The sequence below is a fragment of the Centruroides sculpturatus genome, unplaced genomic scaffold (assembly GCF_000671375.1).
Source record: "Centruroides sculpturatus isolate CEXI.00-Female unplaced genomic scaffold, Cexi_2.0 scaffold384, whole genome shotgun sequence".
Lineage (NCBI taxonomy): Eukaryota > Metazoa > Arthropoda > Arachnida > Scorpiones > Buthidae > Centruroides > Centruroides sculpturatus.
Genome location: NW_019384605.1, coordinates 555,910 through 569,074, shown reverse-complemented (window position 1 = coordinate 569,074; position 13,165 = coordinate 555,910). Strand labels below are relative to the sequence as shown.

General features: G+C 28.5%; 1 protein-coding gene across 3 annotated transcripts; it reads left to right on the top strand.

Moving 5' to 3' along the window:
• The first annotated feature begins 533 nt into the window (after positions 1-533).
• Positions 534-11,360, top strand: LOC111625143 (visual pigment-like receptor peropsin). Of its 3 annotated transcripts, XM_023368188.1 has the most exons (7): positions 552-715; positions 836-928; positions 1,296-1,458; positions 1,533-1,660; positions 1,740-1,836; positions 1,909-2,140; positions 10,977-11,360. In XM_023368188.1, the coding sequence occupies exons 1-7, from the start codon at positions 700-702 to the stop codon at positions 11,337-11,339; spliced, it is 1,092 nt and encodes a 363-aa protein (XP_023223956.1). In that variant the 5' UTR covers positions 552-699; the 3' UTR covers positions 11,340-11,360. The 3 variants fall into 3 exon arrangements, with proteins under 3 accessions (XP_023223957.1, XP_023223956.1, XP_023223955.1); XM_023368189.1 differs by lacking the exon at positions 10,977-11,360 and adding an exon at positions 6,378-6,765 and having other exon boundaries at positions 534-928; XM_023368187.1 differs by having other exon boundaries at positions 553-928.
• Positions 11,361-13,165: the final 1,805 nt, after the last annotated feature.

Below are 13,165 nucleotides of genomic sequence, written 5' to 3'. Positions count from 1 at the left end.
TTTAACAATAATAAAGAAGAATTGCGTGTTATTAAATGCTAAACATTAAACGGAAATTTGTAACGACTTTGTGATAAGACCAACACGCCAATAGTTCGGGATATGTCTGACATCTAGCGGAATAAAAGGAAAACAATAAATTGAATTATTATTACAAATTTCTCCTCTATTTTTATATTAAAAAAATATCTATTAATATTTTAAAAACACGTTAATGAAAATTATAATTTAAGCAGAATGGTTAAATTTACATTTTATCGTTTTTTTTTCGATTTTTAGTAACCAGAGGAGACAATTAGAGGATCGTATAGCTTGATTTTTTATGTTACAGATCCCGTTACCATCGATTTCAAAGTAAAAAATATATAATCAATGATAATAATATAAAAATGTACAGTTTAAATAAAACGAAACGACTAAATACATTTAAAATTTCGAAAATTTTAAATCAATTAAGTAGTGTATAAAGCGCCGGCATCGATTTTCTTTCAATAACGACGTCCTTTTGCAGACTTATTTAATGGCTAGGGGCAAAAGCAACCTAAGCTTGCGTGACGTTATCGCGACTGTGTAAAGCGACCCTATTGAAAGAATGAATATTATCTTTGGGGAAGTAAATCCCGTGACCAGAGAACAGTTACTCGATCCGACAATATTTTTCTCCTCGGGCTCTCCCGACTTTACAACAGATTACAGTGAATGAAATTTCAAACTGGTATACGATTGGTCTATTCTTATGTATTCATTGGTCGACAACTATCCCTGTCCGTTTTATAGCGTGCTAACAGTCTCTTTCTATTTAGAATTAACATGAATGACATTGACGTCATTTCAGATTATCCTAACGAGGATCAGAAAGATGTGATGGAATCGAACCCTTTCTTGCCCTGCACTCATTATATTATTGGAGTTTATTTACTCGTAATAGGTAAGAATAGGCTTTAGATTAAAATATCAGTAATTTTGTAACATTTAAGATTTCTATAAGTGGAAGAATTAATGAACAAAAATTTTAAGCGGAAAAAAGAAAGAAAAAAAAAATGTTATTAGTGTTTTATAATACACAAATGGCTCTGCTTCCTTCTTACTTTAAAGCATGTGAACCGATTTAAATTTGTCAAGAGGCTAATGAGTTCCCATAGCTGATCTGTCCTGTTTTATTTCTCTATTTTTTTTTCTAACTTAATTAGTTTTAATACGGAAGTTTGATTAATTCATTTCTTTAATCTCTCACTTGTTCATGTATCTATTCACACGTATAATTTATTTATATTTCGATTTATTTTACATATTAGGAATTCTTGGAACGTTTGGAAATGGGATTATAATAGCTACGTTTTTTCGTTTTCGAATTCTTTTATCACCAACAACAACATTACTGATTAACTTAGCCATTGCAGATCTTGGAATATGTCTGTTTGGTTTTCCTTTCTCCTCCTCGTCCAGTTTTGCAAACAAGTAGGTTCATCTTACTTAATAACTGTCATTCATAAATTGCTTTTTTATATATTTAAATTTATTTTATGATACAGATGGTTATACGGTGATGGCGGATGCCAATGGTATGCGTTTATGGGCTTTTTATTCGGTTCTGCTCATATAGCCACTTTAGTTGCGCTTGGTTTGGATCGTTACTTCGTTCTATGTAACTTGAATACCAGTAAGTCAGTTTTGGAAGTTTTACTCCATAAATATATTTTAAAAAGTCTAATTTTTTTTTGTTTTTGTTTTTTTTCCAGGAAGAAGGTTAATTTTCCGTCGATACTACTTAATGATAATTGTAATCTGGATTTATGCTTTATTCTGGTCGGTTATGCCTCTATTAGGTTGGGGAAGGTAATGATAATTTTATAGAAAAAATAAAATAATAAAATAATTTTCTCGAATATAAACTGTGGATCGTTTCAGATACAATTTGGAACCCAGTTTAACCACCTGCACCATCGATTGGAGGCACAACGATACAAGTTATAAGTCTTTTTTATCGACTTACTTTATTTTTGGATACGTAATACCTTGTATTATCATCGCAACATCGTACTTTATCGCCACAAAACGTATTAAAAGCGATAAGATAACGATTACAGACATCAGTATACCAATACGTGATAGATGGGATAATGAAAGGCATATGACACTGGTAACAATTTTCTGAAAATTTTTAATTTTTCATAATTTAATAAAAACAATTTAATTCATAATTGAAAATAATTGTTTATTTGAGAAAGAAAAACTACAAAATTTTTAATTACCTTTATTTTCGGAACAATATGGATAATGTTTTAACTGAAAATATTTTTAAAAATTATCATAAATGTTTTTAAAGTATTAATATAATTTTAATATACAAAAAAAAATCAATAATTTGACGGAAAATGATTGATTATTCTAGACATAAATATGAATTATATGTAATTAGTCACAATGTAGGAGTTTTTTCATGAAATTGCTCTTCGCGTTCATTGTTATTCCTGGACAAAACAATAACAACGCTAGCATAAAGTTCCTGACATTGATGTTTCATAATCATGTAGTTGTATTAAGTAGACTCAAGAAGGAAAAAAGAGTACATTGTCTGAATTTCTTAATCTATTTAAGCAAAAAAAAAAAAAATCACTTTAATTCGAGTATCAAGTAACTTTGTTCGAGTGAACATATAAATTCTGATTAGATTTGCGTTATTTCATTATTGAGATTTCAAATCTGACTACAACGGTTTTTACACAAAATAATCATGAAATGAGAAGAGAATTTTTATAAATCATATTTTACAAATTATTGGAAAATTTCTGTATAAGCCTATTAGATATAAATAGGATAAATCTTATTATACTATTTTTTTTTATTTGTTTGATGTACTGTACTGCACCTTCTTTAAAATTTTTCTGAATTTACTTTTGATTACAAAAAATAATTCATATAATTCTTAAATAATGGAATTTAAATGGTAACGTTTTGACTACTTACAATTAAAAATATTCGGTTTTCAGCAAACTATAAATAGGAATGAGAGATATAACAAAGTAATATATGAATATGTAGCTTATATATACAAAATACTACATTATACATACACAAACATACTTATTGACTAAAAAGTTGTTTACCAAAGGTGGCGCGTTGGAATCAAATAAAACTTTGTTAGTTGTGAACGTAATGACAATGGTAGTAAGTGATTACAATTTCATAGCAAAGGGACAATTTCCTACAGAACAACAGAACAATTTAAATAAACCTTTATACGTTGTACGACCTCCTTTTGCCTGGATACATACAGCAATATGATCGGGCACGCGGCATATAGGCGCAGATTTGCTATCCTGCGACAGATGTTGCAACTGCCGCTCAGGATCTTTCAAACTCGTAGATAACTGAAGATGGCATCTCTTTTGGTTTCATAAATGATCAATAGGTAACAAATCTGGACACTGGTCAGTTAGGAAGTGTGGCAACAGGACGGATACATTTCTAAGAAACCAAGCTGTTTGCGGCAAAGCATCATCTTGCTAAAAAGTAGCTATGTATGTATGTCTCTTTAATCCGTTCGGTAGACTATTGGAACACGACATAAACCTTTTTAAATGCTTTTTAAGGGAAGAGTATACGCCAAACACTTTAAATATTTTTGTAGTGTTTCTAATGGCTGTATTATAAAATCTTTCCAATGTTACCCGCTATACACCGTGGTTTTAAAAGACAGAATCATAGGTATCGTATAAGTGTGACAATTTTTAAGTATGATAGTTTTATGTCAGTAAATATGACCTACACGCGAGAATTTTGTCATGTTACTAATTGTGTGTTTTAATAATTTGTAGTATTGCACTGAATTTCGAGGGACTTAACATTCATGTAAATCCGAAATGCATATGTGGAAACAATAAAAGAAGTGTTTAACCTAAAAGCTGTAATGATAGTATACCGAACTTAATGTCGGATTAAAGAGACATACCTACATAAATCATAACAGCTACCAAAAGTGATATTTAAAAAGTAGCTGTTTTCATCCCACCATCAAAGGCACACACGAGAGCACAGGATTTCCTGAAAATATCGTTTCGTCTCAATATCCCTCTCACCAGACTAGATATCATACGAGATGGTTCTCCAGACCAGCATGTCAGTAATGAAGCAGTGTGCCGCTCAACAGTAAAGTGAGATTAGAGCTCACAGGGATCCTCCATAGTCCACACTATAACATGTTGATTGTCTGTTTCCAAACAGAATAATGATTCCTCGCTAAAGACAATACGCTGGCCAGTTTGTAGCCATCCATAAGGCTCAGTGCAAACAAAGCCTACGATTTTGAAGTGCTAATAACAAAACCGTAGAGTTCGGTCGCCCATTCATGAAAATCTGTTTCTGTTAATTTCCTGTCAAAACGGAGAGACAGGATTCTTTCTGTCTTTGTTCCTGGACATAGGTATCGTCGTTGCAACTGTACGTTGCAATCACGTTGTCGTGATTATCTGTCTGGATGGTCAGAGCTTGCCTGCCGTATATGTTTCCTGAAGTATTCACTGCCCCAACGCTTTCTCACAGTCAGATTAGAATGGTCCAAATGGTAGCCAATTCGGCGAAACGTCCATCCTGCTTCCCTTAGTCCAATGATGCGACCTTTCAAACACCCGCATCTATGCTTAATCATGTACATGCCTGGCATTCGAATATATCCAAATAACATATTTACCGAGTCTGTAAGCCTTTTCTGTAGGATATTAGGATGTATTAACTGGCATTCAATCGGATTAAAATTGTAATCATTCACATACTTTTCTGAGACATAGATGTATGCTGAGTTGCAGTAATTCATTCACTCTAAATGTGATAGTCATTAATATTGCATAATTGCTTTAAAAACAAAATAAAATTCATAAATCAATTATATATATCCATTAATTAAATTATAACACATTACAATCATGAGTTTCTATTGAATTGAGACAATAACAACAGGCGGGCCTAACTCTCAATGAGACAAAGAATGGACAATGGGCTTAAATAGTTTATTATAAGGGTAAGGATTTCGAAGTTTAGTCCCGAAACTTTTCTACCCTATAAATTCATGTTATTTTAACAAACAAAAGGAAATTTTTAAGATTGCTATTTATTAACAAACACCCTACTCAAATTACTGCTATTAGCACTTCAAAATCGTAGGCTTTGTTTGCACTGAGCCTTGACAGAGAAGCATGGATGGCTACAGTATTTCTCTTGTTAAAAAAAAGGGGGGGCCCGCTCTATCCCGAGTTCCATAGCAAGCTTTTGTTGGCTTTTAATAAAGTATCAATATATGGGACTAGACTGAATTCGAACCCATCCTTCACGGCAATAGACGTACAATTAGATGTTAAATTAGGGAAAACATTATAAAAATTTACGAAATTTAATTAACGAATGCAGTTGAGTCAAATTTTTTAAAGTTGTAATCTATAAAATCGTTTTTGATATAATAATTTCTATATTATAACACGCAGAATGAACATGTTGGAATTATAGAATAGCATTCTTTCTTTCTTTATTTATTATACTTACTGTGTTATATTTAAATAGTAACATTTCTAAATCATTTTTNGTAAAAACTAATTATTAAAATAAAATTTATAAATTAAATTATTTATTGATTGACATGCAATTGAAAGAAAACATTAAAATATAAATAATATTAATATATTTTATCGAAGATAAAGCAAGTCTAGACTGTAGAGTCTAGACGTGTTTATTAGTCTAGTAACAAAAACGTAGTAGTATAGAGTAGACACGATTGGAGCATGCGTTCTATCGATTCTGAACGTGTTACTCTTAACAACTTCATGTTCGCTTTACTCGATCGAGAGAAAGCGATGGAATGGGATAAAGCGAAAGTAATCAAACTTATAGAAGAATTCAGAACTAGACCCGTATTATGGGATGTCACTTTGAAAGAATATAAAGATAAGAACTTAAAAGTGAACGCATTAGAGAATTTGAGTGTATTGTTTCAATGCCCCATAGAAGAGATTGAAAGGAAACTTTTTAATCTCAGAACTCAATTTAATAGAGAACATACCAAGGTTAACAAGAGCAGAAAAATAGGAAATGCGATGGAAGTGTATAAACCTAAATGGTTTGGTTACGACATGTTGAAATTCCTTATAATGATGAAAGAGATACGTAAAAATCGCTACGGTCCAGTAGTTGTAAGTATTAAAAATCTGCTATTAAGTAACGATAAACGGATAAAGAAAATTTATAACAGTCAATAACGCGTCTTTGTCAAATTGACGTAAGAATATGCATCATCTTAACCGAACGAACAGATTCAATAATTGTCAAATCTTTTAACTTTTAATAAATGGAATTTTAAGAACTGCATTTAATTTTAATTTTAATTTCAGACTATCGTATTTATAATTATCGGATTTTTATTGGCTTGGACTCCGTACGCGATTTTGTGTATGTGGACTGTTTTCGCAGATCCTTCGACGGTTCCTTCATTTTTGACATTGCTTCCACCACTTTTTGCTAAGGCTTCTACCGTTTTTAATCCGTTCATATACTTTTTTACTAATCCTCACATACGAATTGGAATGAAAGCTACTCTCCAATGCTGCAAAAATGTTCCGGACGAAATGTTCGAACTTTCAAATTCACCGGAGTGTATTCGAGTCACTCAGGAAGAATAACATTATATTGATTGATCAGCACGAAATTATTATTAAAAATAATCGAAATTAAATAACAGAAAATCGAAGAATACATTTTAAAAAGACGAAAGTCATAAAAAAACGCAATTTATAGNTTTATTTATTATACTTACTGTGTTATATTTAAATAGTAACATTTCTAAATTAAACTTTTAAAATAATATTACTCATATAATTGGTTACTAAATACATTTAAAATTAATTTTTTTATTTAAATTTTTTTTATGTAATTAAAACAATTTATATAAGAAATTTTGATTTTGATTAATATTTATTTTTTGATTGTAAACATGTACGAGAGTCTATAAACATATTATATTAATTTTTAAAATTTGCATTAATTAGAAATACCTCCGATAGATGGCAGAAACATATTCCAAAAATAAATTTAGTAAACGAAATAGATTTAAAAAGAAATTAATCTCATTAAATAAATATACTGTATATTTAAATTATAAAATATTTATCATATGCATATATATTGTATTTATTAATAATAATAATAATATGCATATATTTATATTTATATAGTATTAGCCTATATTTTTTATTACTGTAAGAAAATGAAAAAAAATGTCGTCATTTTAAATTATTTTCTAATAAATATATTTAATTAGGAAATGTATAAAAATAAATATAAATATACGATTGATAAATTATATTAAATTTAAAGTTTGTTCGATTGGTTGAGATGATGCACATTTTTTTACGTAAATTTGACGTCATTCTGTAGAAGTCCCAATTATAAAACTGAAAAGACGACGTCAAATTGACGTAAGAATATGCATCATCTTAACCGAACGAACAGATTCAATAATTGTCAAATCTTTTAACTTTTAATAAATGGAATTTTAAGAACTGCATTTAATTTTAATTTTAATTTCAGACTATCGTATTTATAATTATCGGATTTTTATTGGCTTGGACTCCGTACGCGATTTTGTGTATGTGGACTGTTTTCGCAGATCCTTCGACGGTTCCTTCATTTTTGACATTGCTTCCACCACTTTTTGCTAAGGCTTCTACCGTTTTTAATCCGTTCATATACTTTTTTACTAATCCTCACATACGAATTGGAATGAAAGCTACTCTCCAATGCTGCAAAAATGTTCCGGACGAAATGTTCGAACTTTCAAATTCACCGGAGTGTATTCGAGTCACTCAGGAAGAATAACATTATATTGATTGATCAGCACGAAATTATTATTAAAAATAATCGAAATTAAATAACAGAAAATCGAAGAATACATTTTAAAAAGACGAAAGTCATAAAAAAACGCAATTTATAGGAATTTATTATATATTTTTTTAACTATGTATTTTTAAATTTTATCTTATTTAGAAAATATTTCATAACTTTAGTATTAGATAGCTTTTTTTAATTCGTTATTTGATATATGTTATATTTTGCTATTTTATTTCCTCAATATATGTTATATGTAACACGATGCCCGTCGAAGAACGTAAAGGACAAAGATAAATATTACTTTTAAGTAATTAAAATTGTAACTAAATATTAAGTAATAAAAATATATATTTTTTTCATTTTTCTAAAATTTTAATATCATTAAACTTAAGGATTAAGTAACACATATTTAATTTAAGAAATTACATATCACAACGATAATAAAATATTGTGTAATCATATAACAAGGAAAAAAATTAAAAGATAAATGTAAAAATTACATTTTAAATATAGTAGGCCCTCGATTTAACGCACTAATTGAGGGAAAAGTATGTTCCACTCTTGTCAAAAAGACTTAAATCGAATGTAGTTTAAAAACAGATTTTAATCACGAATCTAAAAATGCGCATTAACAGTGACTAGACTATTTACTTACAAGTTAATGAAGGAAAAGGATTGTCAAATATGTGACAAGGTCACAGTGCATTACCAAAAAAGGGGATCTTGATCTTTTTTAAAACGTTCAGAATCCCAACCGACATTGGCGGATTATCCAATAAGTATACTAGGGCCTCGTCATCTCGAGGGGCCTCAAACATTAGGCTATATAGCAAAAAGATAAAATGCCTGTAAAAATTTAATGAACGTTTAAAACTCTGTTGTTATTTAAAAAGTTGTTGTTATTTAAAGAGTTTTATTGTCTTTTTAATATAAAAAAACACTTTTACATAAAGGCCTTATAACAAAATTGCGTCTAGGGCCTCTGAGGAACATAATACGCTACTGCCAACCGTGGAAAGCGCATTGCTGGCGCCAAGGTACTGTATATGAAACGATCTGTACAATGTACAGGATGTATAATGTTACTATGTATAAGTATGAATAAAGTATTAATATAATGTATATCAAAGTAATATATAGTCATTGACTTATCGACCTATCCTTTTAGCCTGTTCTATTGGCGAATTAAAGAAATTTTATGTGTATTAGGCTAAATCCAAAGTATTGGTAAATCGGGGTCCGTTAAAACGAGGACCTACTGTATTTAAGTTGATGTAATTGTTCAAATCTTCCTATAAATTCAGATTTAGAATAGTAAAAACTAATTATTAAAATAAAATTTATAAATTAAATTATTTATTGATTGACATGCAATTGAAAGAAAACATTAAAATATAAATAATATTAATATATTTTATCAAAGATAAAGCAAGTCTAGACTGTAGAGTCTAGACGTGTTTATTAGTCTAGTAACAAAAACGTAGTAGTATAGAGTAGACACGATTGGAGCATGCGTTCTATCGATTCTGAACGTGTTACTCTTAACAACTTCATGTTCGCTTTACTCGATCGAGAGAAAGCGATGGAATGGGATAAAGCGAAAGTAATCAAACTTATAGAAGAATTCAGAACTAGACCCGTATTATGGGATGTCACTTTGAAAGAATATAAAGATAAGAACTTAAAAGTGAACGCATTAGAGAATTTGAGTGTATTGTTTCAATGCCCCATAGAAGAGATTGAAAGGAAACTTTTTAATCTCAGAACTCAATTTAATAGAGAACATACCAAGGTTAACAAGAGCAGAAAAATAGGAAATGCGATGGAAGTGTATAAACCTAAATGGTTTGGTTACGACATGTTGAAATTCCTTATAATGATGAAAGAGATACGTAAAAATCGCTACGGTCCAGTAGTTGTAAGTATTAAAAATCTGCTATTAAGTAANCTGTAGAGTCTAGACGTGTTTATTAGTCTAGTAACAAAAACGTAGTAGTATAGAGTAGACACGATTGGAGCATGCGTTCTATCGATTCTGAACGTGTTACTCTTAACAACTTCATGTTCGCTTTACTCGATCGAGAGAAAGCGATGGAATGGGATAAAGCGAAAGTAATCAAACTTATAGAAGAATTCAGAACTAGACCCGTATTATGGGATGTCACTTTGAAAGAATATAAAGATAAGAACTTAAAAGTGAACGCATTAGAGAATTTGAGTGTATTGTTTCAATGCCCCATAGAAGAGATTGAAAGGAAACTTTTTAATCTCAGAACTCAATTTAATAGAGAACATACCAAGGTTAACAAGAGCAGAAAAATAGGAAATGCGATGGAAGTGTATAAACCTAAATGGTTTGGTTACGACATGTTGAAATTCCTGATAATGATGAAAGAGATACGTAAAAATCGCTACGGTCCAGTAGTTGTAAGTATTAAAAATCTGCTATTAAGTAATGATAAACGGATAAAGAAAATTTATAACAGTCAATAACGCGTCTTTTTTTATTTTATTTTTTAAAATTTATATCGTGTATAAAATATTTAACATAATAGAATAAAATAGAATGTTAGAAAACTTTTCGATTTATAATATAGTACGAACATGTTTGTTATAACATGCAACGCTTTTAAGAGATAGGAAAATCTTATTTGTTTAAGTAACCTTTGGACTGTATGTTATAGATGTTAAACGACAGATGCATTTAGTTTAAATTGTGTTACTTAAAGGAGAAATTAGATCGGAAAGGAAAAGGTGTTTGTATACATTATCGCCCGCATTTCCGCTTTATAACTGAGTTTTATATCTCTAACACGCAATGTTATTGATGGAACGACAACTGTTTCCATACGTGACACTTCGCTTGAGTATGCGCGACGTAACGTGATAAGCTTGAAGGTTATTGGTATTGGTGATATAAAGCTTATTTCATAAATATGCTTTTATCGTATCTGTATACATTCTGTAACAACACAAAGAATAACAAATCCCGTATCCTTTCAATTAAATTAGTCACGATTAAAACAACATAGCAATAAATAATTACTGTATAAATATATTAGTTTACAGTTTGGATTTTAATCTTGCTATTTTTAATTCTTTAGGTTTCAGAGAAAGTCGAGCATTTGAGAATTGAAAATGTGGAAGAGCATCCTTCTATTTCTTTCGTGCAACTTAAACAGGAAACTGAAGAGGAAACGGATAAGATAGAGGAGAGAGAAGAGTTGATAATACCACTCCAGAAAAGTAAAAAGAGGAAAGTAACAGAAAATTCAGAGAATAACGAAACCAATCAATTTTTCAAAAAAATTACGGATAAACCTATTGGCTATCAAGACGAACATACGATTTACGGACAATCAATTGCTAGCAGAATTAGAAATTTGGGAAATAAATATTGTCAAGCATTGGCTAGAAATAAAATTGACAATGCTATTTTCGAAATCGAAATGTTAATGTTTAAATAAAGATTTATTTTTTTCTTTTTATAAACTGAAAATTTTCATATCTCTAGCATAAATTTAAAAGTACATTCACTGAACAAAATCGAAACTACATAAAATCTATAATTTTTTTTTTATATATAAAAACATTTATCAAACTAAAAATTGTATAAACTTTAACAAAAAGTCTGATAAGAATTGCTGACGTTAGCAATTCAGCTGAGACTTTTTGTTTTATAAATAATTCCATTCAATTTGATCCATCCGTGTATGAAGAAGTTATTTATTCTTTATGAAACTGTAAAAAATACAAAGTTTATCGTAAAAAATTATAATTTAAAATATAAAAAAACAAATATTTTAAATAAATTTCTAGACACAACACACATTACTGTACAGACATTAAATAAGATGTCAGTTTTTTCTTAACTTCTTTTTATTTTTTAAAAAAATTTTATTAACTTTTATCGATATATTTTTTTCTTTATTTTATAGAAAATCGTTATAATTCCGGAAAGTAATTTTTCTTAATAATATTTGACACAAATACTTTAAAAATAGAAGACGGCGATTATTTTTCTTATTAAAAATAAAACGAAAGATATTTATTTTTTAGTGATTTTTGTGTTATCTAACCTAAAATAAACCGATAACCCAACGTTCAAATATAAATTTTTAATTTAATTTATACAAAATTTAATTAAATATAATTTAAAATTTAATTAATATATTGAAACGACAGATGATAATATTATATACAGTCTGTATATAATAAATATAGAAAATATTTGAAAGAAAATACGTGCATTTTAATGATTATAAAAAAAATAATCGAAAATTTGATAAAATAAATCAAGCTTTAAAAATAAAATATAAATGGATAAACATAAAAAAATCAGAATGTATAATTTTAAATGTATTTGAAAATTCTAAAGATTATTTATGATGTGAAATCTCTGGAGAAATTTGCTTGGTTGTAAATATTTAAAATACTTTTTTAAATATATTTTTTAAAATATTCAAAATCAATTATAAATAATTTAATATTTTTTTCTTTTATAAGAGAAGAACATCTTGTTGATATTCATAAATTAATTTATTAATTTCTGGATAATTTGGCTATTCAGAAATTATCTATAAATTAGTAAATTAATTTATAGATAATTTAGTACAGGATGTAATTTAATCAGAGACAATAATATTTAACTGTTTAACGTAATTCAATGGGAAAAATAGAAAAAAAATATGATTCGTACAGTTCATATTTTATCTTAATGTAATGATATTTTCAATAAAATCGATAGAAATATTTAAAAAATTTTTTTAAAATATTTCGGCATGTTACGGTATTAAGTTTTTGTATGCGGAATATTTAAAAATATGTTGTAATAGGTTTATATGTAAGAGAATTATATTTATATCGAACTTGATAAATATTAAACATTTCAAATTCAACAAATTCAGTAAATAAATTCATATCAATATTAAAGCAAATTCCAGCGATCGCTAATGTGATGCTTCGTAGCAAGTCACTAGAGAATGAGAGAAAGCCGGCATTAAGTTAAGACGAAGATAAATGTTTATACTTTAATATAATACATAATTTCACATGAATAATTAGTTAGCCATTTGATAAATAAATATTCCGACAAAAATTTAATACGCGGACATTAAAAGCCGTCTCTGTTACATCATAAAATATTTTTTTCGGTTAGTGAAAAATATATTATCGTTTATAAACATTTTCAAAATTCTAATATTATAATTAATACTTTTTACGTAATATAATAAAAAAGTAAGACGTCTAAAATAATAAAAATTAAAATATTTCGAATTTCGAATATGTATGT